General features: G+C 44.3%; 2 protein-coding genes across 2 annotated transcripts; one reads left to right on the top strand and one right to left on the bottom strand.

Annotated features, from left to right (window-relative positions):
• Positions 1-104: 104 nt before the first annotated feature.
• LRWD1 (leucine rich repeats and WD repeat domain containing 1) lies at positions 105-20,608 on the bottom strand. The gene is made up of 16 exons (XM_089493445.1): positions 20,402-20,608; positions 14,917-15,063; positions 13,615-13,849; positions 12,443-12,562; positions 10,915-11,067; positions 9,158-9,394; positions 8,077-8,421; positions 6,964-7,090; positions 5,375-5,484; positions 4,021-4,228; positions 2,785-2,857; positions 2,552-2,695; positions 2,178-2,275; positions 1,598-1,756; positions 1,052-1,176; positions 105-503 (listed from the first exon to the last, which is right to left on the bottom strand). Exons 2-16 carry the CDS (start codon positions 14,994-14,996, stop codon positions 363-365), a joined length of 2,355 nt encoding a protein of 784 aa, XP_089349571.1. The 5' UTR covers positions 14,997-15,063; positions 20,402-20,608; the 3' UTR covers positions 105-362.
• On the top strand, positions 20,583-27,610 carry ALKBH4 (alkB homolog 4, lysine demethylase). The gene is made up of 3 exons (XM_089493448.1): positions 20,583-20,681; positions 22,439-22,636; positions 25,545-27,610. The coding sequence occupies exons 1-3, from the start codon at positions 20,598-20,600 to the stop codon at positions 26,217-26,219; spliced, it is 957 nt and encodes a 318-aa protein (XP_089349574.1). The 5' UTR covers positions 20,583-20,597; the 3' UTR covers positions 26,220-27,610.
• The last annotated feature ends 363 nt before the right edge of the window (positions 27,611-27,973 follow it).

Raw genomic sequence — 27,973 nt, 5'->3', positions numbered from 1 at the left:
CAGTATTGACAAGGTGAGAACTAACTTTATTAGACTGTGCCTCCCTCCGACAGAGAAATGTTCGCTGCCACTTTTCTGGCCCGATTTTAAAAACTGCTTCACAATTACCTCGTATCAAGTTTTATTAAATACTGTCCTTCTATAAAACAAATACACTTAATACACCAAGAAAGCAAAGTCACAGTTAAAGAGATGTGGGCATTGGCGGCAAACACGTCATTCTGGCCAATCCCTTTGGTTGATTTTTCTTGCATTGATACACGTGAACTTAAATCCCCCTCCAACCCGGTTATTCTCAGAATGGTCACAAATACTGCACTACTGAAACGTGGATGAAAAAAGGAGCTCCTCCGGCAGCAGGGCTAGGTTTTCTTCCATATTGCGGCAATGTTGACGTCGGTCAGCGCGACCAAGTACGTGAAGGTAGGGTCCGTGACCACGTTGTTCACCAGGACGTCCGTCAGCAGCTCACCGTTGGCTTTCAGCTCCGGCCACTTCAGAACCTAGATGGAAAAGATTGCGGGGGGAGAAACCTGTTGAAAACCTAACTAGGCTTATACATATTACAATGTTGGTTGCCTCCATGCACAATGCCAGTCATGCCACCTTCTAGAATGCTCCCATGTTTCTATGCTCTCCAGCAGATTTAGGGACTTTTAAAGCAGACCAGACAAAGCAAAACATCCTCTCTGGAACATTTAGAGTAGTCAAAGCCTGAGAGACTGAAAAGAGAATCATAAAGTTGGAAGAGACCCCAAGGGCCATCCATTCCAACCCCATTCTGCCATGCAGGAACTCTCCATCAAAGCATCCCTGGCAGATAGCCATCCAGCCTCTGTTTAAAGACCTCCAAGGAGGGAGACTCCACCACTCTCCCAGTGATTTCTGAATGTTGCCATTTCCAGTGCCCAGTTTGTGTCTGCTCTATTTGTTTAGGCTTGAATACAATGGTCTGTACTTGTTAGTTCACGCCGCCCATTAATCTATGCCAGAGCCTGCTGTGAACAAGGATTTAAGACAAACATTTCAGAAAGACCAATGGCTTCTGTACCTGTGAAGGCCCTATTCTCTTGGTTGTACAGTCTTCCTTGGTGATGCTCAAAGCAGACAGATGGTTGCTGAGGTCATACATCCAGACGCCTCCTTTCTCATCGCCACAGAACACGTATTCTTCTGCTGCAGAAGTAAAGAACGCCACGACATGAAATCAAACTCAGGTTTTTAGTCGGAAGAACGTGAGATATAATTCAAAGGGGAAAGACTGCACTGGTAGGGTTGGGCTACTTTGGTAAGTGTGTCCTATAGAGGTGCCCAGGGCAGATGCCAACCCTCTCAGTTTTGCTATACACTAATACACTGATACCCACTGATCTGGAGATTTGAGGGATAGGAACCAGGCAGCTACTATCTTGCATTAGTTGCAATGACTGTTCTGATAAATTCTATAGAAGATACAATGTGCTAGTGGCTGCCTACTCTGCTTGGACCATTCCAAAGCATCTGCAAGGAGCAAATGGATGACTATCGGCTCCAGTGCTGCCAGAAGACATAAATGGTCTGGAGCCTAAGGTCTGCAAGCGCATAAGTTGGCACTTACTTGGGCATGTACTGAGGGTGAGGTAAGGCAGATCTGTGGAGGACCACTCCAGTTCGGCCAGGATGACCGCTTGCACTGTCCTCTGCCCACCCTTCCCTTGCTTGAAAGAGCGGCTCCAGCTCCAGAGGTTGATGGAGCCCGTCTTCGAACTCTTGGTCACTGCAGAGGAGAGAGAAAAGAAGAGGCTTTGCTAGTCAGCGGGCCTGCTGCCAAAACAACACATCTTCCTGTCAAATAATCAGTTTTGCATTGTGTCAGCAGCACTATGAATTTTACTTTACAATGAGGTGGCAAAGATAACCAAGTGACATCCCAATGTTAAAGTGAAGCTGATGCCTCCAGTACTGATGACTGGTTCAACAATACCTGCTGGTTCACAACAACCCAAAACACAACTATAACAAATTCCACTGAGTTCATGTGTATCAAACTTTTAGATTGTATGCTTTAAGACAGGTGTGTATCATGTGTAGAACGCAATGCACTTGAAGTAAGGTGTGGATGTTTAGACACAGTTAGGACCTACTCTGTAGATAAGTCTGCTTCAGAGTTGCAAAGTGTTCAAATGCCAATTTCTTACCCACAATATCTTCATTCAAAAAAGCCAGACCATCCACTCGATGGGAAGAGGTCTCGTTCCCTTCATCGTTCGGGAATTGAAACTCCACTTCAAAAGGCCTGAAACGTTGGAAAGCGTCATATATGGAAAAGAGAACAAATAACCAGCAAATAACTCGTGTGGTTACTGCAACTGTAAATATAAGGTAACCAATATTGTTCAAAGAATGTCAGCCTGAATTTTCACATTGTCCGTCTCTCTGACTGAGGCACATGAAAGGACCAGTCCTGAAGATACCAATAAATAGCTCAATAGATCTAGCAGTACAAACTGTGGCTCTTTTTGTGGGTTAATGACCTTCCCTCCCTTGGTAACGTTAGGCCTGAGCTACTCACCTGTTTTTTGTCTGCTTGTCATCCAGTCTGATATCCCAGGCAAAGCAGCCTTGCTCACAGCCAGCCACCAAGTACCGATCCGGGCAAGAGGGCACCAGGGCAATCCGCAGAGGCGTGTTGACTGTCTCCAGCACCATCAGCTGCCTAGCAAACCAAACACACTGTTACTTCCCAACTTTCACTAACGCTTCACCCTTGGCAGACTTAAAGCTACATTCTTTGTTTGCTATTACCTTTCCTTGAAGTTGTAGTCGCAGTCGGGAACGCCGATGTCCCACATGCAAATTTTCTTGTCATAGGATGCGGCTGTGAGTGGGTAGGAGAAAGGGCGAGAAAAAGAAGGATGTACATTCTGCTGAGAAGGTGACACAACAGACAGACAGCCTTTTAATTAAACAGTTACTCCTGCTTGTCTAGAGAGCCTCCCACCACCTCCTCTTTTCTGCTCTCTTTTAATCTCACCGCCTCCTGCTCCATCCTTCCTTCATCCTTTGGAAAAAAGAGTACCAGAGAACCCATTCTGTTTCCAGAAAACACCTCTCACGTTAAGACAATAGTACCACAGCTAAGATAAGTGGAGCTGAGGGATAGGATGCGAATCTTGAGAAGGGCCAGGATATATGAGGAGGAGGAGGAGGCGGCACACAAACCATCTTAACTGGTTCCTTAGCCTGATTTTTTAAAAATGACCTTATTAAGAGATGTAACTGCACTGAGGCTTCGGGGCAGAATACTGCATATACTCATACATGAGTCTAGAAATTTAGGTTAAAAATAGACCCAAAAAACCTGAGTCGACTTATCCATGGGTCAATGGAAGTATTGCTTTTCAACTCAGAGAGAGAGAGAGAATGGCAAGAGTTTAATCTGCCCTGGAAGCACTGGCCCCCTTCTACTCTCTCATCCATCCAGCCTTTAGTATGTGCACAATTAGTTATGCCTGCTGCAATCTTGGAAGTTCTTTAGCATTGTTTTCCTTTACTTCGTCCTTTCCATCCTTCATTACATGCCCCTAAGTTTTACCTTCAACTTATCCATGGGTCATATCAAAATCCATCATTTTGGCCCAAAAACTTGCCCTCGACTTATATATGAGGTCGACTTATAGTCGAGTATATACGATTACAATACAAGCTGTGCACAAAGAAAAGATCCTCCATGGAGTTCACCCAACAGAAAAATGAAATTGGGAGACGTAGCTATGGCGTCACAATGCAGTCTGCCCCCGCCTCCCCAAATTTTCTCATGCGCCTGCAAGTAGAGCGTGGCAATGTGCCCCTCTTAATAGTGGGTCACAGCACAGCAGGCCTGATCTCCAGCACCTCAGAAATCCCTCTATTGAGAGGCTGCACAGCTTAAAGGGTAGGTTTTGAGGGCCACTGTTGGTCATTGCGATGACTGTAAAAGTGAATTAGTGCGATTACAGTGTCATACATTGTACTTTGACAGACCCAGACCGGGAGACTTACTGAACAGATGTGTCTCACTGATGGGACTGAAGCAGGCAGTAGCGATGGGTTTCTTGTGAGCCTTGATCTCTCCATAGCAGTAATCGGCAGTCACATGAATTAGCTTCACGATACCTCGTCTCCCGGCAGCTGCCAGAACATTGTGCCTTTTCTTTCTCCCATCGCTTGTCACCATTGTCAGGGTTGTCCATGCAACCGTGTAAAACTCCTGGGGGGGGGATGCAAAAAGCATTAGGTATAGGAGTGGGCACCTTCTTGCTTAGCTGCCAGACCCATCAACCCCAGCCAGCATATGAAGACCTGTAGTCCAGCAACTAGAGGTCCTCAGTAGTTCCTGAAGAAGACAACTGCTAGGTGTAAAGCTTTGTAAAGCCCACAAATGCTTGCCTTTGGCTAAATCAGCCACACAAAATAATCATACTTTATGTACAGCTCTGTATAACGCTGTACTTTGAGAAGCTGGGCATAACTTTTATATTTCTATATTAAATATATATATATATATATATATATATATATATATATATTAAACCAGATGAATCATAGTGGTGGTTGGTGTGAGAGTTTCTAAAGGAACTGGGCTCATGTGGCATCACACAAAGCTTTCAACACACTTTCTCAAACACAGACTGAACTCTGATCAGCTTGCCATACATCTGCACCATCTCTTCTAAGTCCTGCGAAACCTTCCTTGTTTCGACTTACTTTTAAAGACAAGTGCTACTCAGGCATGCAAAATTCTATTTCAAGGTTTCAGTTTATGGTTTTTGGAGAAGGGTTATCTTAAAATTTTCTTTGCCGAATAAAGCTGACAGGTTGGTCTTAATGCTCTTTATATTGGCAGTGCAGCTGTACTCAGACAGAAAGCAATGTCTCCAATAAGGCATCAAGTATTAAGTTAAGCACCTAAACTTTTTCCGACAGTCGTTTGCAACCAGCTGTACATTAGAATAGGAAAAACTGGTTCCAAGTAAGGCTTGGCATTAACTGTGGCTTGACATGATGTCTGAATTGACAAGTCATAATTACATCCAGAGCTTGGGAGTTATATTTTGGACTATAACTGTCTGTCACTGTTAACCAGCAAGGCCAGTGAATGCATCAGCTGGGGAAATCTGGAAGTTTTATCCCCCCAAAATAGCTTTCTACAGCTCTGCTTGCAGCCGCAGACTCCAGAGATCCTCCGCTCTTGCCATTCATTTAGTGTGTCCTGAAGGGCAAGATTTTAACACACCACTTGGGATGCAGCCACTGTTGCCCGTCAGGAGACATTCCTGCAGCAATGCCTCACCAACCAGAAAGCCAGCGGGTAGATTTTCCCCTAGATACCAGCATGGTGTTCTGGCTTCCTTACCTCCCCAGTCACTTTGTACTTTTTCAAGACGATGCCTGTCTCACAGTCCACCAAACACACCGAGTCCCCGCCACAGGTTGCTGCTGTCCTGGATGAGCTCACCACAGGGTCTGAAAGAGGAAAGCCCAAGTAACTAACTTTCTCGGTAGAATTCAAAGACATGGCCATGTTAGTCTGGAAAATCAGTCTGTAAAGGGATCTTGCAGCACCTTGAACCTAACTGAAAGAAAGAGGTTGGGAGCATGAGCTTTCCTAGACTTGAGCCTACTTCCTCAGATGCATGTTTTGACTCTACTAAAGCTCTTGCTACCAACCTCTTTAAGTTAGTCTCAAAGGTGCTATAAGATCCTTTTACAAACTTACTTTGTCAGCATAATATTACTATCTTCAATTAAACAGACTTTTGGTCCCTGGTGAGGGCAGCTATTATAAGCGTATATTTAATTTATATCTATACCATATTTCTAAGATGCAGATGTCTGTGCAACCTTTGATTCGGACTCACTGAGTAGAATTATTCCCACTGGGAAGGAAAAATTGAGAGCTTGAGGATGTATTTACCCTCAATCTAGTGGGCCACACACTGAGTGTAAACTTTCCAGAGCAAACATCATTTATTTCCACATTACACTCCACAACTGAAGACTGGAGGTGTTCTATATAACCAGTAATACAAAGTGTGTTCATTTATATTTTAGTGTAAAACACTTCATCGTGGCAATGAGGCTGTTTAAGTGATGCTGGGCTGCAACTTCAAGCTTTCCTCAACGCTGGCTATTCTGGCTGGGGTTGATGGATATTGCAACCCAATGCAGTCTATAGGAAGACATGATCTAAACTACCCAGCAAGACCTCCGTGATTTTGACAGGAGGTTCTCCTGCTCTCTTAAGTACCTCTTGTTCCTATGCATGGAATGCCTTACTTGAGATTGTTTGTGGTGGCAGCTTTCTTCTTTCTTTGAAATCCATCCTCCAAACCCACGTTTCCAGATGGCCTTGGTTTGCTCCCTTAATCCACATTCAAAGGGCAACCAAGTTATAAAAAATATATAATTGCTTTTGCCCGCATCCACTTCTTTATTTCTCTCCCCCTCTTGTCTTGGTCCCCACTCTTTATAGCCTATTTGAACATTTGGTATGTTCTTTGAGGAGACTGAAGGTGGATTTCCATATCCGTAAAGCAAGGCCAATGTGTTCAGCGCTTCGCCTTGGCATGTATAGCACACAAGTTTTATGTCTTGAGCTGCCCTGAGACCTCAACATTTACAGAAAGGGTATTAAACGCTGTAAATGAATAACAGACCTCTTGCCACCTCAAGATGCCTTCAAGCCATGTATTCACAGAGTAAAATGGCCAAAGTCACCTTGCCACATCAGAAAGAGGTGCAAGAGCCTTAAAAAAACTGCAAGACTAGATCCAACTTTTAAATCAGGTATCCAGTCTTCCTCTCACTTCCCCTCTTGTCTTTTCGATGATGAGACTAAGACATCAGCATGTCTTTGCTTAAAACTCTGTGACTGCCTGAAATTTTCATGCTAGGAATAGAGTATTCCCTGGAATTTCTTTGAGGGCTTCCTAGTCCACTCACCTTTTCTCGTCCCACAATCCAGCGGTGGCTCAAAGACACACGCCCATAGCTGGGTTTTGAAGTCGTCTCTGTTGTTGCCTTTACTGTGACACTGTAGAAAATGGACAGGCTCCAGACTGATTGTCTCCTAGAAGAAAGCAGGCCACGTTAAACACAAAAAGGGCACGCGGCCCGTGGCATATAAGGAACATAATTTACCTTTCCTGGACAGATATGGAAATGTCATGCTTGGGCACATGAGAGACTTGCATTCAAATCTTTCAAATTGTGGCAAAGTGCTTTGGAGACGCCCTCGGACAACCCACTCTCTGTTTTCGCAGCCTAATCTGCTCATAGATTTTATGGATGCCTTAAAACAGCTACTGGGAATCCTGCAGTCTTGTCTCCTACCAGGACATGTCCCTCTTAGCCATATACTTTCTCACAGCTCGCTTTTCCAGGTTGCTCACCTTTCTCCTTGCACACTGAGAAAGGGACTGTCTTTCCTCAGAGCAGAGAGAAAACATAGTGAGAAATAGGAAGACAGAATAACTGAGAGAAGTAATTACGCTGTTGCATGCTTTGTGCCTAAGAAATAAATCATCCAATAAGCCAGCAAAAGATTGAGGTGTTAGTCGCTTCCATCCAGATCCTCATTTTGGAGCTTTCCTGCTTCCACTCCATTTATGGAGCATCATGTCCCTGGGAATTAGCATCCAGATCTCTTACAGGAATAGTCTCTCAAGATACGGAGAGGGGTGGATATTGGTACATAGTCCGCTGAGACTGGACACCGCAAGCTATCTAAGGTATCAGAGCTATAGGGACATGCCCAGCATGATCAGCTGTGACTGGCGGCCAAGGCTTTCCAGGGTTGCAAGCAGGATTTTACATTGGGAAAAAATATTTATCTCCCTTGAAAGCTTCTTTAAAGCTCAAAACACATGTTAAGATCTCAATGGGCCTCATTTAACTAATCAGATCATCCTCGTTTTCATTTCCCTGTGTGCTTTCGTCATGCACTTCCACTTTGCTTTCTGGCATTTTGCAAGCCCACAAACTCCTTATGTTAAGGACTGACATTTTAGACCTCCTGCCCCAGATAAGCCCTCTTGCGGGAAGCTATCCTGGTACCTCGCTTTCCAAGTCCTTGACAGGAGTGCTACACGCGTCTCTCCCATCCTCCTCTTCCTTCTCCATGTGCTCCTCTTTCTGGTGGCTGGACCTTTTGTGGCTCTGTGCTTTCGGAAGCCGCCCTCCGTTCCGATGGGCCCCTCCTGGGTCCTGACTGGCTTGAGACTCCTTGGCCTGCGGGCGAGAGGATTTCCCCCCCTCGGGGCTGCGCTCCTCCTGCAAGCGGCTGGACTTCTTGGGAGTGGGAGAGGGGTCCTCCTTGGAACTGCTCTGAGAGCGCGACCGCTTGCTTGTAGACGTTCCTTTGGAGTGAATTCCTTTCCTTTTGCTGGGGATTACTGTGCCCTGTTCAGAAAAAAACACATCAGCAACTTCAAGCTGCCTCACCCATTTCTGAATGATGTAAAAAGAATGATGAAAGGATGCACGAAAAGAAAGAAAAAGCATGTCACATTCCCCTTTCTTGGAGTCTCCTCCTTTGGAGGTCTTTAAACAGAGGCTGGATGGCCATCTGTCGGGGTTGCTTTCATGGAGAGTTCCTGCATGGCAGAAAGGGGTTGGACTGGATGGCCTTTGTGGTCCCTTCCAACTCTATGATTCTATGATTAAATGATCTCTACAGGGTCAGAACCTGAGCTCCTGTGGCTCCATCTCCCACTTCTATCCTTACTCTTCATGCACCTGAAGTAGATCTGGGTGGGAAGAGAAAGACAGACAGATTTTGGCTGCCAAAATGTTGAGTTTCATCTCATGAGTTTGATTAGAATCCAGTTTTAATACTTCATGCTTAGGAAGAAATGAAGCTCCAGAGAACTGATTTATCTAGACTACAGTAACCCTGCCTACTCTGGTTGGCAACACCTACCTAAGATCTCAGGCAGAGAACATTCTCGCCCTTTCTTCCTGAGGATTATTTTGGCTGGAGGTGCCATGGACTGAATCACAGTCAAACCATATGGCCTTTTATTTCCCCAAGTAGCTTGGGACAGTGGTCAAGGACCACAACTTGAAAGAAGTCAACTAAGACCCACCGGAGTAAACATATCACGTGGATTAAAGTGGCCAATCAGACATTTCTGACCTTAGCAATGACTTTGTTTTCAGTCTCTGCAATATGTGTATTTTCTTCTTCTTCATTGTTGTCTTCTTCTTCCTCCTCTTCCTCCTCCTCTTCCTTTTCTTCCTCCGCCTCCTCCTCTTCTTCCTCCTCCTCCTCCTCTTCCTCCTCTTCTTCCTCCATTGTTTCTTCCACTTCAGGTGTGGGCTTACTTTCCTGATTGATGAGCGAATTCAAGAATTCCTCTGCAATCATTTTCACCTGGCAGAAGAAGGTAAGCGAGTGCGTTCAATTGCAATAAAAAGATAAGGTGCAGGAAAGAAACAGTGTACAATACGTTTAAAAGGGATTAGCAAATTAAAAGTATTAAGAGAGTATCTTTGCCTCTCTGAACTGTTCTTCAGATTGCCCAGCTCAAATATTCCAAGTGTAAAGGAACCTCTTTCTAATGGGAAATACTCAGATTTTCACTGATGAACAACTTAAGATTTAGCAGCCGTTAAGAAATATGAGACCACTTCCAAGACTCTGACTCTTTACTAATTCTTCAAGTATTCCAGCTACTGGATTAGAGTAGAATTACTCAAATGTTTTTCGTTAAGATGATCCCATGCATAAGAGATCTGTTCTTTCTGAATGACACTGTCACTACATTGCATGGCACTTCAGGAGCCTTCTCTTGCATGCTGTCTTAAATTAACTGTTCTTAATATTTGTACTCGCTGAAAAGTTAGTCTGTACTAACCGATGTACATGCATTGGCTTTCTGTAAATCCTCTTCCTAGGCCGCTCATATAAACATTTATTTCTAACTTTGCCGAGTTACTATTCACAGAAATATGGTGAGAACGCAATGATATTTTTTAGAACGGGTTGTTTGTGAACTGGTTTCTCTGAAGAACAGTCCCAGGAAATATCCTACCTGGAAGTATTCAAAGATGGAGAGCTTTCGTCTGTATGTGAGAATGAAGCTAGTCCTGAAATATCCTCCTTTATATTCTCCCACTTATATTCAATGTAAATGAACCCTTAAAGATTGTTTTTCAGTTGCCAGGCAAGAAAAGGGGGGCACAGGTTGCCCTCTGTTCTGATGTTAACTTTGAATGCCCAGGGACACACAAAACAGCCTCATGCTAAACGCCGAGAGGCCAAGCTGCCTTTTCTGGAAACAAAGTGCCCATCTTGCAAAGTTCCCAGAAAAAGCATCAGCAAAACTTCACCCGCAAAGCCACCAAACTAGTTTTTCTGTCATACAAGTTCTTTTATCAGCATACCTAGGTATTCTACCATATATACTCGACTATAAGTCGACCTCATGTAAAAGTCGAGGGCACGTTTGGGGCAAAAATGATGGATTTTGCTATAGACCCGTGGATAAGTTGAGGGTAAAAATGTAAGGGCATATAGCAAAGGATCAAAAGGATGAAGCAAACCAAAACAGTGTCAAAGAACCTACAAAATTCCAGCCATAATGTTTGTCCCTACTCTTAAGGCTGGATGGACACAGTGCCTCCAAGACAGATTATACTCTTTCCTTCCACCAAGGGATTAATCCTCATTTTAAATAAGAGTTAAGAAACAGTACTTACATTCCCCATGGATAAGTCGACTCAAGTTTTGGGGGGTCATTTTTCTGACCTACATTTCTAGACTTGTACATGAGTACATACAGTAATAACCTGCTGGGAGTGTCAAAGAATGCTGAACCCCGTGAATGGAGATGCGGTGTGGGACATGAGAGGCTTCACGAGACGCATATATACAAATAGGGCTGAGTTTACCCGCCATCGGGTGAAGTCGCTGAGTGAGCTGGGTCCATATGCTACGTGGGCTTGTGCAGACCTGATGAACTTTTTCCGGATGGATTTCAACTGCTCAGGAGACAAGGTTTTCGGCAGCTGGTTCCGGAAGTTTTTCCCCCAGTGAGCAGAGACCTAAACAAAGACGGAAGGATAGCTTAACTTATTTGGGGGGGACAAGGGGCACAATACACACAGGATCAATCCTCTGTACTGGAATGCAATGGATAAACATGCCCATGTGCCATAGATTTCTAGCCGCTTGAATTGCGCTCACTTTGAGATGGGCCCAAGTGGCTGCCATTCCTAGAGATACAGTAATACAGATTGCCAGGCAGGTATCTTTTTATTAGGTTCACATTTTTGGCATCCCCGCCCCTTCGAAATATTTTTATTGTATTTTAACAAGAGTATGCTGTGTTTTTTAAAAAGGAATTGTAAGAATTGCTATAACAAAAAAAAGTACACAAATTAGAACAGCCTTCCCAAACCTTGTCACCCCAAGATATTTTGGACTACAATGCCCACAATTTCTGGTTACAGTATTCAACATGTACTAGGTAGGGCTTATGGGTATTTAGACCAACACAGTCTGAAGCAGTGGTCAGATAGAGTTGTCCCAGTATGCTTCTTTATTGTTAGTTCAGTTTAGCTACAGAAGGCGCCTCAATGAAACCCAAGGGGCTGAGCACCAGCCTAGTCTCCCAAGCTCCACTGGTCCAGAGGAAGGTCAAAGCCACAGCTCTGTTCCACACCATTTATGGATCTGTTTCTTTGTTTGTCGCATTTTCTTATCCTGCTCTTCAGCCAAAAAAGGCTCCCAGAACAGAGGGAAGGATGCCAACTACATTTGATTCATTCACTCCCATGCTTTAGGAAGCCCTCAGTACACATCCGTTTCTACAGGTCTTCTCTAGGTGGTTGAGGTTGTAAGTGAATGATTCTCTGCTTCCACGTCTCCTCCTACCCACTTGCCTAATTCTTTCTTCTTACAGACAGAATTCTGTCACTGATAATTCTGTTTAATATGGTGCCTTTAAAAAAACAACAAGACACTATTGGCTCTTAGGAAAGCATTATCATCATTTCGGTGGTGTAGCGGATCCAGGGCTCACAGTGTTGAAGCACTGGGGCTCTCTTATCAGCAAGGACTAGGACATCATCTGCTATTACCTCTAGTTTTCTTGCTTCTTCTCAGCTTTTGCTGCAATCCTTAAAGCAGCAGAGGAGAAAAATGAATGTTCCTCCAGGAACGATATATTGCTGTGAGCTATCTCTGTCCCTACAGAATACTTTACATTTCGAAATGTTTAGGTCTCCAATGGAATTTCTTGCTCATCAAAATACCTGCTTGTGATGGAGGCAGAACTACTTGTACTGCTGGTTTGTTGACACAAATCATTCTGCCTTCATTTTGAGGCTCTTCTTAGGATCAGGGTTACAGGAACCGTCCGGATGAGCAGCTGCATTCAACATCAACCACCCCAGCCCTGAATTTTACCCAACTTACCCTTGTAGTCAGCTCTCGGCTGTTGACCACTCTCACATGGTTGGCCAACTTGGTGATGTCCTTGCCATTCAGCTGCCGAAGGTTTCGCAGGAGAAACATGACCTTGTAGTCATCGCTGGGCTGGAGAATCGAAAAGGAAAGAAAGCACCTTGAGCTCACAAGATTCAGACGGATTTGGTACACTGTGCATTTTGGGACAGTTAAACACACTTTCTAGCCCGCTTCACACAGTTTGTCTTCCAAGTCAAATGTGTCATATCTATTATTTAGTGTAAATCCAACATATCAGACGTACACAGGGTTAGCCGGTGAGGGAGATTTCTGGTTTCTTGAAAAACATTCTGTTCTGAGTGAGGCAGAACACAGGTTTTTAAAGAACGTAAATGCCTGCCGCTCTTATGTTTGTATAAAGTCAGTTTAATTGAGCCAATATAGTTTGGCTTCTCCAAAATCCATCTACAAATAATAACAGTCTTTCCAAGTCTGGAATCTAGCCTCCAGCTCTGCTCTGCTGTCACTTATCAACATCCACTCATGCTCAGTACCCAAATTTTGAGTTGTGTTTGTGCGTCTTACCTTTTGTGACATCCCCTTAGCTACGGATTGTAAACTTAGAGAGTGCTGAGTTCACTGATAAGAGGTATGGAAATATATATGCTATTGCTACTGGTTTTGGAAGACTATGGGGGGTATTATTCGGGCAAAACTGGGAGAAATCAATTGGAAGGACTTAAGGTATTTTGCCTTAAATTGTTTCCTGTCAGTAATACTGTGTCATAGTTTTAATGTACTTCACTCTTATCTCCTCATGGAGAAAGGCAAAATACAAATGTTGAATTTCCTTATAGTCTCTCTACCTTTCCTCCTTTGATCCAAGCACTGAGTCAGAGACATCAGGAAACAGTTATTTTGGCCTATTTTGTATAAATTAGCTGGTAAACATTTAGCCTTGTGTTGGGTTTGTTTTTAATGTTCCATACGACTTTTAATTATTAAAAGTGCTTCATAAATAATGACTCATAAACTATAAATAACAATTCATAAATAATGACTCAAATGTTGTCGTTGTTAATAATCTTCAGTTGACACAAAGATCAACCTTGTCTATGAGAAGTCTAGAAACGCAGCTCCAAATTGCGGTCGGTCGCAAGCCCTAAGCAAAATGTACTCACTGTCAGGTACAGGTTGTTCATGTAGGTCAGTTCCTCCAGCTGTGGGAACTGCTGCAAAGCGACCACATCTTCCAGGTGGTTGTTGTTGCAGTTCAGGACGCGGAGGTTTGGCAGGCTGAGGTTGTCAGGGAGCCGCTCAAGCAGATTGTCGGAGAGGTCCAGCTCTTGGAGGTGGCGGAGGTGGGAAAATAACTGCGGTTCCAGATCTTCTGTCGTTATTTGCAACCTGGACAGACTGGGAAGCAGGGGAAACGTTTCTCCAGACCACTGAGCCAAGAGCCATTAAGGGTTTTTGCAACATTTTGTGCTAAGTAAGAAACCTTGGGATGCAGCTGGATGGACAACTGAGGGAGGCTTGGAGGCTGCATTAGCCTCAAGGAGATCTTGGAGGGGAACATCTCCCTTATCACACTCCCCATGTCAGTAACTTCAAAAATGTGAAGTCGAAGGCTTTCATGACTGGCATCCATAGTTTTTTGTGGGTTTTTCGGATGATATGACCATGTTCTAGAAGAGTTTCTTCCTGACATTTCGCCAGCATCTGTGGCTGGTGTCTTCAGAGAATGCTGGCATGGAAGAGAGATGCCCTCTTCCAAGCTCTCTTCCATGCCAGCATTCTCTGAAGATCCCAGCCACAGATGCTGGTGAAACATCAGGAATAAACTCTTCTAGAACATGGCCTCATCGCCCCAAAAACCTTAAAAAATGTTCCTCCCCAAATCCCCTCTAATGTCTGTGTGGGGTATTCTTACTATGTTAGAAATAAACCCTTCTAGAACATAGCCACACAGCCCAAAAACCCCACAAAAAACTATGGATGCCAGCCATGAAAGCCTTCAACTTCTCATTCTCATTCTGTTTTGGGGAAGAGGTTACTTGACCAAAGGGAGGCTTCATCTGATCCCGCAGGGCTTTTCCTAAGTTGGATAGAGAGCTGTCTGAAACTAAAACTACAGTTTCAAACAGATGTATTTCCTGAATTATAACCCCTACTTAAAAAAATAGTCATATTAATGACTGCAACCAAACCGGATTGTGAAGAAACCTACATTCCATTCTCAAGGGGCATTAGTATGCATTAAATGGAAATACTTTCCCAGCTTTGCATTTCTTTGTACTCATTTTTCCCCAACCTCATACCCCAAGGCTGGGCCTTAGATTTATTTTCTCTCCACTAAGTTCACTGAAACAGTTTAGCAATACTACGATTACTTAAACAAACTAAAAGCTGCGACTCTTTTCTTATCTTTTTTTCAACAACCAGATAAATCTTTAGGGCTCTCCATACATAGGTGCACTTACTTCAAAGTTTTGATCTTTCGCAGCCTTGTAGACTTGGGCACGGCTCTTTCCAACAGAAGTTCTGTGGTTATTTTGGACATCTTAAATCTCTTCTAATACCTTCTCTTTCCACAAACCAAAAATATCGGAGGTCTTCCTGAAACCTTCCTAGTGGGGGAAAAAAAAGAGGTTAGCTGTAGAATCCTCTATATAAAGGCAATGGGGCTTACTCTCATGTAAACGGATCTGGGATTGCATCTGAAAGTTGCCTATATGCTGTCCCAATGAAAGATTTCTTTGTAGACAACCTGCAATTTTTTAAATGCACAGCAGTCATCTGGCAAAACCAACTGGTGCCCTTGTCTTTTAGTTTCATCTGAAGACCCAAAGGACAGTAGCAAGTAGCTGAAAAATGACCACTGTAATTGTATTTATTATAGTTATAGTTACGTTGTATTATCATGTTCATTTGAACTAAGGAGGGAAGGGATACTGGGATTTATTTTGTTGTGTTGTACGGATTTTATTGATGTAAGCTGCCTCGATCTTATTGGAGAGGCAGGGTAGAAATATGATGATGATGATGATGATGATGATGATGATGACGACGACGACACAAGGATAAATTGTCTTGCCAGACAGAACACAGCCCTCAGCATTTTGAGACAAATGGAAGAAGACGGTGAGCCTTCTTCTTGCCGATGTTAAAGAAAGATCGTGTGAAAATTAGGAGGCAGAAAACCTCATATACCAGACTGGATACTGGAGATGCTATTATTTTAAGAAGGATTGGTCCATGGGCCTGTCTCTGTCTAGACGGTTGGCACTTGTCACTCCATCAGAAGCGCTGGTCCCTAGTCTTGAAGGAGCACAAAGAATAACCCCTGAGCCAGGAGCCTTCTTGTCATCCTTACATGAGGCAGAAGCTAGAGCCTTCTTTTTGTCCTCCTCTACCGAAACGGCCTCCAAGGATTCACAAAACCGGCCAAAGGAGTTTAGGGTAGAGCATGCTTGGCTCTCAGTCACATTGCTCTGCCAGTGTTTTACTCTGGATGGAAGCAACTTGAGCCCTGGGACTGAAACTGGATTGAGTTGAGAGTAGCCTCTGCAGTGAAGGCAGTTGACTTCAGTGACCTGTTAACATTTTTTTGCTGAGGTGTCAGAAAGAACCTGTCCTGACCACAGATAGGAGGCCCTAGACATGATAAAGGTCACAGAGGAAGCTTGGATCGATAGCGAGGGAGTGCCGTGTCTCTTTTTAAGGGCTGGCTCTGCTCTCTTTCCTCCTGAGCGCAAGATGCCCTCCTTCTTGCTAGCATACAGAGAGGAAACCACAACAGCCGAAACCAGAGCATCCACCAGGAAGGCTTGTGGCTTAAGTCAGCTTCTTGCTGGGCAAAGAACAAAACATTTAAACCTGAGAAGGGCTGGGTCTAGAGGCAGAGGGTTTACCCCATTCCTATTTGACCCCACACACGTGAAACTGCTAGGAAAAGGCGCATCAGGGGGATGGAGTAGCGTCACTCTTGAATGCCCTGCTCAACCTCCAGCAGCTGCTCTGACTTCTCTGATTTTTGCTGCAAGCCTAGAAGAGCAAAAACCAGATCTTAGAAGTTTTAAACAACCTTGCAGCAGAGTTAACATAGAGAGACCACAAGGGCCATCCAGTCCAACCCTATTCTGCCATGCAGGAACTCTCAATCAAAGCATCCCTGACAGATGGCCATCCAGCCTCTGTTTAAAGACCTCCAAAGGAGACTTTGAGGGAGTGTGTTCCTCTGTCAAACAGCCTTTACTGTCAGGAAGTTCCTCCTAATGTTGGGGTGGAATCGCTTTTCCTGCAGCTTGCATCCATTGTTCTGTGTCCTGTTCTCTGGAGCAGCAGAAAACAAGCTTGCTCCCTCCTCAGTATGACACCCCTTCAAGCATTTAAGGGCTATCATATCACTTCTTCTCTTTTCTGGGCTGAACATCCCTAGCTACCTAAGTCGTTCCTCATAGGGCTTGGTTTCCAGATCCTTCACCATTTGCCCTCTTCTTCAGAGAGATCCCCCTCCTCTTTCTCAGAAGCAACAGGGGAAACCAAATAGTCCACTTTGAAGAGTGAGAGGAGTCAAATTAAGAGTGCCCTTGTGCCTTAGGCTTTTTGGCAGAAGGGCCATGATCTATGGCCCTGGTAGAGAGAGGAAGGGCATGCAGCAGGACCTAAAATGTCCGCCAAGCTTCATCCCCTTCTTAATAAAATGGCAGCTGTGAGAAGTGTAGCATGGTTTCTGAAACGGGGAGGCCTGTGCCAAACATTGGGTACAGAGGAAAGGTTAGCATCCCTGGAAGGGAACACGTAAGGCCTCTTTCTAGATGGCAAGGGAAGTGCTGAACGTGGATCCCTGCCATCAATGCTCCCCAACCTATCTTTGGTCTGAAGCCACCTTGGAGGCAATCCGGATCCACCAAGCCAACTCTGGATGGAGTGATTTCCCATTAGTAACTGGAAGCGGGGCAAAGGAGGGCTCTGCTCAGGTGAGAGTTTCCACTTGGGTCCACCAGCAAAGATCTTACGGTCACAAACACTGTGGATCTCTCCTACGCTTTGGCTTGCGTTGGCTCTCCTAGGCTTAGTCACCTTGGACCTCAGAACAGCAAACAAAAGAACTACAAAGGAAGACTGGAAAGAGAAATAGAATTGGAACGTATCCACAGACGCCGGTCTGTCAGCAGTGAGTAGGACAGGAGCCATGGCTTCCTGGCACACCTACACACATTTCTACCCCATTGACCAATTTGTAGTAGTTACACCACGTTGTAGGAATGCTTGAGAAACTGTTAGGAGCATGCGCTAAGTGCAGGTGGTGAGATAAAATGGGGGGGAAAGGCAAGACTGCCCAAAGACATTTGAATGAGATGGTTTCTGGTGGAAACAAGAAAGCAAAGGGGTGCTGCAGGAAAAACAGAAGAACTGTGTTTATTGATTTCAACGGATTAGAATTAATCATTGAAATAATTAGGATTATTTCATTAATTAGAATTAAGGCTGCCTGATGGTTGTCCTGGGTGCAGTTTAATTATGGTCATTTCTGGCAATGAAAGTCACTGGACTGGATCCATACGTTTTTGTATTATACTCTTGCTTTTCACCAGGAGATGGTTCCTTCTTTTAAATAAAAGTTAAGATACAGTGCTTACATTGACTCAGGTTTTCGGGGTCCATTTTTTGACCTAAGTTTCTAGACGTATACATGAGTATATTCAGTACGTAAGTAAAATAAATCCAGCTTCTCCTGTGCAGAGACAGCTCTGTCCCCAAAGATGGCGAGTGGCGTTCGCAAGAGCGACGGCAAACTAGAGAAGCGCCCACCTGCAAAAAAGGGGCTTCTATGAGTAAGAAGCGAGTAATGTTCCTTTTGAACAAGGGTCTGCCGCTCCAACCATAGGTTCTTCATTCAGGGCAATGAAGATCGCTGGGAACGTTTGGTCTAAACCTGGTTCTAGGCCTTGCCAACATCTTTGACTCTGACTTCCTTTGCAGCTGGTTAAGTTCCTCTTTAGTTGGACTCTGGAAGAGATGTTGACGATAGTGACACCGAAGGACATAGAGATCCCTAAAGGAAACACTTCTCTAGGCATTTGTAAGTCCTCCAGCATCACTCTATATAGGGTCAACCTCTGGTAGATGTTGACCATAGAGTTGCACTGGAGGACCTGGAGGTTCCTAGATTAGTGTTCTCTTGGGTAAAAAGAATAGTGTTTATTTGTGGTTTTGCCACATTCGCCCCGAATCGCAGCAAATGTATCTGCCCCGGGTGCCGAATTTCCCTTTAAAAGAAGTAATGATGCTCAGGATGACATCCGCTTTGCTCAGTTACAGCCGGACTTTGGCTGCAACCGTGTTTCGACTGTCAATCCGATTTAGGATGCGTGGCAAGAAAATGAATACTGTTATATATCTGAGTAACTGTTAGTCCTCATTGTGGGATACATTTGCCATGCAGCTTGGGCATATCTATATACAAGTAACTCCTATTCGGCTTACATAAGGGCTTCTTTCTAGCAAAGGGGTTTATGTTGGCAAATGGATTCACGAGGAAGGTAAGGATTTGTATACATTGATAAAATGCGTACATTTAAAAAACGTTGCCGCAAGATGGAAGGAATGAAAGGAAGTTTGTGTATCCATAAGTTCAGGAACTGAAAGCATAGCGGAAAGATGCCTAGATCTTGCAGGGTTGATGTTGATGGATGTATTTGTGAAGAAGGTAAGGGCTGTGTATACATTAATAAGGTTTGTATATTCAAAAACATCGCCTTGAGACGGAAGAAGTGAAAGGAAGTCTGAATATCAATAAAGCAGGGGCTGGAAAGAGTGGTCAAAAGGCATAGGTCTTCAGTTGTTGAGGAACGTATTTGTGAGGGAGGTAATAAAACTGGAATATGTAATACAATATAATATATTTAACACACACACACACACACATATATATGTAGTATACAAGAGGCATATATGTGTGTGTGTGTGTTATATTAAATACATTATAAAATGTATATATGTAATACAATATAAAATATTTAATATAACACACACATATATGCAATATATAAGATACATCTCTGCGTGTGTGTTATATTGAATATAAGATTGATATATGTAATGCAATATATTTAATATAACACACACACACACATATGATACATCTCTCTCTCTCTCTGTGTGTATATATATATATATATGTATGTGTGTTATATTAAATATATTGTAAAATTTATATATGTAAACTACATAGTATATTTAATATAACAGCCACATATATGTATAATATATAAGATACATATATCTCTGTGTGTATATACATGTGTGTGTGTTATGTTAAATATAAAATGTATATATGTAATGCAATGTATTTAATATAACAGACACATATATAATATATATAAGATACGTCTCTCTCTGTGTGTGTATATATATATATATATATATATATATATATATATATATAATGAAGATAAGAGCGTGTTTATAGTTATGAATTGTGGGGAGGAGGCGTTGGTTGTTGTCTTTCGGTGGACCCCCCTCCCTCGCTCCCTGCCTCCTTCTCTTCCTGAGGGGAAGCGTCGGCCTTCCCTCCTGAAACGCAGCCGAGGCTCAGGCCGAACCTGAGGCCGACAAAGAGAGGCTCTTTCGGGAAAGGGATGAAGCGAAGGAGAGGCTTTTTAGAACAACAAAAAGGATGAGAAGATGGATGGCGTTTTTAGAAAGGGGAAAGAGAGCGAGCCGGGCCCTTTCCCCTGAAAGACTCCGCCTCCCGTGATGCCCCGCGCGGGCCCGGCTAGCGTTCCGCAAGGGCTCTGCGCGCAAGGCGCTTCTGGGAAAGCGAGTCCGAGGGGAGGAAAAAGGGGCGGCCGGGGCCTGGGCCGGAGCTCCCGCGGTGCGCGCGCACAACCCCAACCGCCGCCGCCGCCGCCGCCGCCACCCTCGGCGTTTTCCCGCCAAATCCTGGCCTAGTCCTTTTACCTCAGCGCTCGCTCGCTCGCTCTCGATTCCTTTTCTCTTCCGTCCTTCGGCCTCTTCTCCCGCCTTTCTCTCCTCCTCCTCCTCCTTCTTCCACCGCCGAACCGGAAGCTCCGAAGGGGGCCTCCCCGTCCGTCCGTCCGTCCGTCGGAGCAAGAGCTGCCGGGGAAGGAAGGAAGGAGGGAGGGAAGGAGGGAGGATGGAGAAGGGGGACTCGGAGGGCGGCTGCGGCTGCAAAGGGATCCGCCGCTGCCTCCGCTGCGAGGCCGCCCCGCCTCCCGAGGTACCACGAGGAGGAAGAGGAGGAAGGAAGGAAAGAAGGGGCGGGAAGAAGAGAAGGAGCGATGGAGGGAGGGAGAAGACACTCTGCACGCGCTCAGAGGCACTGCTCTCCACGCAGCCTCCCCCCAATAGATAGATAGATAGATAAAAAGAGGGCCTGAGGCGGGGAAAAGGAGGCTGGGAAGGAGTGCCTCTGAGCATGGGCAAAGTCCCTCTCCCTCGTCCTCCCACGGATCTCTCACAGTATCTCATTGTATTGCTGTTGTGGTTCATGATTCATATTACCTCATATTATTATTATTATTATTCATAATTCACATCAACTCATGCTATTACTATTCATATTATTATTCTTAATTAATATTTCATTATTATCCATATTATCTCATATTGTGAATCATAATTCACATTATCTCATATTATTCTTATTCATAATTCATATTGTCTCTTATTATTATTATTATTAATTCACATTATTTCTTATTATTATTATCTCTTATTATTAGTTACCTCATATTATCACTATTAATTCATATTATCTCTTATTCTTCTTCTTCATTAGTATTACCTCTTATTATTATTATTGTTATTGTTATTGTTATTGATATTATCTTCACGTTCTCAGAGGCACCCTTTGGGCAAAGAAAGAGGGTCTGAAGGGGCAAAGGAGACTGGGAAGCCTTGCCTCTGGAGATGCGCAAAGTCTCCCCCGCAACACCATTTATATTATATATTCATTTATTATTATTATTATTATTATTGAGTATCAACTACAAATCAACCTCAGTTGAGTCCTCTTGGCTTCTAGGGAAAGACCCATCCCTTCATCTCTTTAGTGCTGCTCTCAGAACTCTCCTCCAAGGAGCCATTCCTATCAGCCTTCTTCACTGTCCGCCTTTTAGAGCCAGTCCTACAGATCTCCTCTCCAGACTGTTATAGGCTTCTCCCTCCATCTTCGCCAGAGTTAGGGGCACAAGACCCCCATGAATATGGAAAAACAGCACATAACAAAAGCACCATGTTTTTACCTGAGAGGAAACCTCTCTAGGGATCTCTAGGTCTTTCAGTGCGACTCTGTGGTCAACGTCCAACAGACACTGACCATAGGACTGACCTAGAGAAGCTACAAAGGCCTAGTAGAGTCTTCTCTCTAGGGATCTCTAGGTCTTTCAGTGCAACTCTTTGGTCATCGTCCGAGAGACACTGACCATAGGACTGACCTAGAGAAGCTACAAAGGCCTAGTGGAGTATTCTCTCTAGGAACCGCTAGGTCTTTCAGTGCAACTTTTGGTTCAAGTGGACCATAGAGTTGCACTGGAGGACCTAGATATTCCTAGAGAGAAAATGTTGATCAAATCCATTGATAATTAAATCTGCAAATATCAAAGCTGCAAATAGGGAGGGATGAGTGTACTGTTTTAAGGCCTTGGGCTCCAAAGGCTCTGGGAAAATGCCACATTTGAGCCGAGTGCTGAGTGCCAAACGCATCTCTGTAGAGAAAGCATCCCCTGCCCATGATGGCCTTGCAGCCTCCCTCTCATGCCGAATACTGATAATCCCACCATGCAATGTTGTGAAGCTTTCTCAAAAGGCAGTTTTCATTAAACCTGTTATTAAACCTAACCGCAAGGACGCCAGGTTGATACGCCGTGCAAGAATGTGATTTCTGGTTTCTGTGCTTGGATATCCAGGTTGCAAATGCAAACAGCTAATCTTTGTCATCCATTCTTCCCCTCCACCCTTTTCTTATTTCCCCAGAAAGCCGCAAACTTCACTTACTGCCCGAGGACTGGCTTTGCTTTGGGGGAGAAGCATTCAGCATTCGCAGGCTGGGCTTTTCCATTTCCCGGGGTGTGTTTGCTGGAAGACTTTGTCAGTGCAGAGGAAGAAGACAAAATGGTTGCGCTCATGGACCAGGACCCTTGGAAGCCATCGCAGTCGGGCCGACGGAAGCAGGTCTGGTTTCCTAATTGAAGCCCCATCCTATTTCAAATTTGGGATGAGGGGAAACCTCCCTTTAATTGTAACCAGCATTTGCACATGCACACACAACATTTATTATTACTATAGGCCTGTTACAGACTGCCAGAATAAAGCTGCTTTGGGTCTCTTTGGAGGTATGCTGTTTAAATGATGCATGGGTCCTAAGAGTCCGGAGGTCGCATCAAAGCCACACTCCATTCCTAAGCACTGGAGGGCAGCTTTGGTGCAGCTTCCGGATTCTTAGGGTGCATGCATCATTTAAACAGTATACCTCCAAAGAGACCCAAAGCAGCTTTATTTTGGAGTCTGTAACAGGCCATAGTTTATTTATATAGCACTGTCAGTTTACACAGTCATGCCTTGCCCCATCCAACTTGGATTTTCCAATGATCAGAAGGTAAGTTTATTATCAGCCCGCTTTTCAGCCCTGACACACTGACTCTCCCAGTGGCGTTCTCCAAGTGATGTAGCATTGGATTATCGCTGGAGAGATGTGGGTTTTCATCCCTGCAGAGTTGTGCAGAGCACCATGAAACCTTTCTCTCTGTCTGTCTGACTTTGCTGTCGGCATACTGTTGACTTCTTCCTAGCCTAGAAAGTGCATTGTTCACAGTGCGACCTACAAAATAAAATGGTGGTTGAGAGTCTCCTCCTCCTTCCATGTGAAAGCATTACTCTATATACTTATGTATAAGTCTACAAGTTTAGGTCAGAAAATTGACCCAAAAAACCTGATTCGACCTATCCACAGTTCAAAGTAAATACTGTACCTTAACTCTTATTAAAAAGAAGGAACATCCCTTGGTGAAAGGGAAGAGTATAATGTGTCTTGGAGGCACCCTCTACTCTCTCATCCATCAGCCTGAAGAGTGAGCACAAAGAGCTATGTCTGCTGGAATTTTATAAGTTTATGACGTTGCTTTGCTTCATTCTTCAGATCCTTTGCTATATGCCACTAAGTTTTACCCTCGACGTATAGCAAAACCCATAATTTTGGCCCCAAAACTTGCCCTCAAGTTATACATGAGGTTGACTTACAGTTGAGTATATACAGTAATTCAGTGTGAAAGCAGCAATTTTTGTTACAATCCCTCCCCTGCAAAACCAGGCAATTACATGCCTCTGTTTTCCTCCATCCCTTTTAAATAATAGGTCTTCTGCAATGCTTAGGGCGGTGTCCTTCCTTTCTGGCCCATTTTATCTCTGCTTTCCCCAGACCATCTTATCTGCTGGAGCAACTACAGATGACAGTTTTTGCCTCTCTGGCTGCTTCTTCCACACTTGACCATTGTAGTTCTGTAACAGCTGAATAAGCTCCTTACTGAAACATGCTTCAGTTCACACTCTGCTCTTCCTAAACTGATTAGGTGATATTTACCGGTTCCTCTCCCACCTCTTAACTTGCTTCACAGGATTGTTGTAAGGATTTGTATCTGAGAAGAAAGGCAGGATAAAAGAAAAGGTAGGAACGAGAGAAGCCTGCAGGATCCATTTAACCCAGGTTCTCTGTTTCTGACTGTGGTTAGCTAGCTATCATTGGGAAGCTTGCAAAAAAGTCATCCAGTGACAGCTCTCCTCCAGCCTTTACAACTGGCCTTTAGGGGTACCTTGAACATGGCTGTTCCATTCCTAATTGTGATAGGTAACAATAAACGATAGGCATTTCCTTTGCGAACTGACTTTCTTTCTTTACTGTATTTAAAAAACCCATCTGTGCTACTAGCTGGCACCACATATTTGTAATTTGAACACAAGATCTTCCCTTCTGAAGCAGATGTGAGCAACAAGAATGGGTTAAGAGGCTGTGTTACAGGTTCTTGAAGGGTATACCCCCAATTTTCCCAGCAGACAAGGCCCCATCCTCCTGATAGTGGGAAAAGACTATTCAAGACGCTGGGACCTTATCTGCTGGAAATGAATGTATCACGGGTAAGTACCAACGTTCCTTTAACTACGTAAACATAGTTATGAACGGTCTAAGAGATCGCTCTCTCACACATGCATCAGGAACCCCTCTTGAGGGAAGCCATTCTCTCAAGTTTAAGGTGGGTTCCAGGGGGGTGTTTATCCCTGTGGCAATAGTGCCACGATTGTGAATGCATAGGATACACGAATACGGAGGAATTACTGATTCATAACTCTCTGTTATAACTCTGTACCTTCAATTCAGGATGCCAGCCAACTTCTTTCAGAGCAGACCCAGGATGATTCAAAAGGAGTGGCACAAAACTGAATAAGAACAGCTTGGCTTTTACACTATTCTTTTTTTTCTCAGGCACTTGGTATTTGTCAGAATAGCAATGGCAATATGATCACAGACGGAGAGGATACACACAGTTCTGCTTGCAGTTATTGTCATGGTTGCACTTTATATTTCATTTCAAAACATTCAGAGCACTTCACGTCATGCGCGCAGTTAAGTTGGAAACTTGTACAGTCAGTTGAAAAGGCATTCTGAATGGAGCCACCATCTTTGCAAAAACGATCTATCAGTTAGTTTTTACTGTTTAATGGATGGCATCTTCTTTCATGACAGCTCTTGCACGGGAGGAAAAGTCTCTGTTCAGTATGTCGCCTGCTGTGACACATGCGCAAGGCTCCAACTCTTTTAAGTGCTTTTGTCTCCACGATTGTTGTACGCAGCTTTAGTTGAAGGTAAAATGGAAAAGAACGGGATTAATTGGCTGAGGCGTCTTGTATAAGGAGGCAGCGCTGCTTAATAGATATTGATACAAAACCTGGTAGGGTCAGCACTACTGTTCCTCTCTTTGTTTGTCAGCTGAGAAAACAACAGTGTGTCTAAGGTCAGACTTCATACTCATTTTATCGTTACTCCGCCATCCAAGTGAAAAGTCCCTTTCCTCCTTCCCTCTTTCAATAGGACTACGGCCCGAAAGTGAATTTCAAGAAGCGCAAGTTAAAAGCTGATGGTTTTGCTGGGCTGCCCAACTTCAGCCGGGAGGTCGTCAAACGGATGGGCGATTTCTCCGTCCTCGAGGGCTTCTCTCCTGTGGAGCAGTGCAACTTGGATTATGGGCCCGAGAGGGGGTCTGCTATCGACCCACACTGGGACGACTGGTGGTTCTGGGGCGAGCGCCTGGTCAGCTTGAACTTGCTTTCGGCGACCGTGCTTTCCATGTCTTGCGACTTAGACGACCCCCTCCAGTTATTTCCTTACCACTTCCGACAGAGTGAGCAAACACCCAGCTCTGGATCCCTTGACACCTTTCAGGTTCCTCGGCACCAAACACCTTCTCTGGCAGAAGAACTTGGCAGCACCACAAAGCAGGAAGCCGACGGGCCTTTACCCACACGGTCAGTTCCTTCCAGAGAGGTCATTGTTGCTATCCACTTGCCTCGAAGATCACTGGTGGTTTTGCATGGGCCTGCTCGCTACAGGTGGAAACATGCCATTTACCGCAACCACATCACAAGCCGGCGCGTCTGCATCACATTCAGAGAATTGTCTGCAGAGTTCAGCCTTGGAGGAAAGCAGGAGGAACTGGGTAAAAAACTCCTGGGGGTGGCACTGACATTCCAGGGAACACCTGTATAAGCTTTTCGGGGGGGATCTATGGCTTCTTTTGCTGCTTACAGAGAGAAAAACACAAAAAGGTTTTTAGAAAACAGAAAGAAGACTTCCAGCCGCATCTAATTTCCCAGTAGATAAGGGGCCCCCATCCTGTAGTTTGGGTTTTGCTCCTGCCTGTCATGTAAAGAATACTTAGTAAGGTGATGAGGAACTTGTAACACTTCAAATGTTGTTGTATTACAACTCACATCAGCCCAAGGCAGCATAGCCAGTGATAAGGAATGGTGGGAGTTGCAACCTCCCTCCCAATCCGGAGGGTCTTAGTTTTCCCCATCCGTGGCTTAATATATAGCCATGGAAGCCCAAGGCTCACAATTTGAAACCCTCTGCAAGATGTTTACGACGTTTGAGTGTCTTATGGGGCACCCAAGAGAGATAAAAACCTCCACACATAACAGCAGTCAGTGAAAACCAGTAAGAAAATTGGGTAGAATATTGCTTAACCTGCTTTTCTTTACCTCTGGAGCCATTTTTTAAACATTGAAAATGGAAAACTCAAGGCAGAGATCTGGAGCAGCCCTTGAAGGCACTGCATTCTCTCTCCACAGTGATACCTTTGACAGGCTTATGGCAGGAAATGTCGAAACTGTAGTACAGTTAACAACAACAACATGCTTGTATGCAAAATGCCTATGCCATAAGGAGGAACAACCCTTTTACTCTGGGCTTGACAGGCATTGTTTATCTCTGAAGGTGGGTTGTTTTAACTGCCGGAGACAAGAGGCTGTGAAGGCGGGTTCCAAGTGTGTTATGTACTGATAGAAGATTGGGGAAGTGTGATCAGTGGGTTGTTGAAAGTGGCGGTTAGGCCAGATCGATGGTGGGGCACTGGGCATTTTGAGTCTGCCTGAGGGGATGAGAAGGCAGGACCCAGAGCCCTTCAGGGCAGAAGATCCAGGAGAAAGCTTAAGACAGGATGGATCAGCAGAGAAAGCTAAGGCTAAGCTGAGGAAAGGCTGTGGAAGAAAAGGGAAGGCAATGTTCACATTAAGGGTATGAGATGCTGGCAATGGTTTTAAGACGCTGGCAATGGTTTCCTTCACTGTACCCGAAGGAAGCTTTTGGGGAAGAACTCAAGAAGCTGTGAGGATTCAGGACACGATAAACCCATGACTGTGATTTCATAAAACTGCAATCGGAAGAGGCCCCAAGGGCCATCCAGTCCAACCCCAGCCATGCGGGAACACCACATCGTAGCACATTGATTTGACTAAAATGGATACATTTATTATAATGGTCAATCGGGGAATGGAGCTAGAGCTTCTTAACTGGTGAAGCCGGTTAAAACAATGTTGATATCAATACTTTAAGAGATAACGGTGAATATGCGAAAAGATTTATCTTAAACTGCTGAAGAATAAAGAAATATAGATTTAATTTACCTTGAGTGGGCCTCTGATCTGTGTGTCCCTTGCCTGTGTTATGCTACCAAAGGTATTATTCAAAGATATAGATATAGTCTGTAGAATCAGTACATAGAGAGATCTTGTAGTGCCTTTGAGACTAACTGAAAGAAATCTATTGGCAGCATGAGCTTTCGTAGACTTCAGTCTGCTTCCTCAGGTATGGACAGGGTTAAGTACCTTGTTCAACCAGCTGTAATAAAAGTGTACCTTAAGTATTGTTACAGGTAAGGCAGTCGGCAGGGTCATCTAGATCCCCAGAGAGCAGGGAGCATCTGTGCTTACAGAGTTGCCGCAACAAGACTCTAGGATACG

The sequence above is a fragment of the Sceloporus occidentalis genome, unplaced genomic scaffold (genome assembly GCF_023333645.1).
Source record: "Sceloporus occidentalis isolate IW3139 unplaced genomic scaffold, rSceOcc1.0.p SCAF_64, whole genome shotgun sequence".
Taxonomy (NCBI): Eukaryota; Metazoa; Chordata; class Lepidosauria; order Squamata; family Phrynosomatidae; genus Sceloporus; species Sceloporus occidentalis.
Note: the sequence above shows the minus strand (reverse complement) of the source record. Positions and strands in the feature narration are given on the sequence as shown.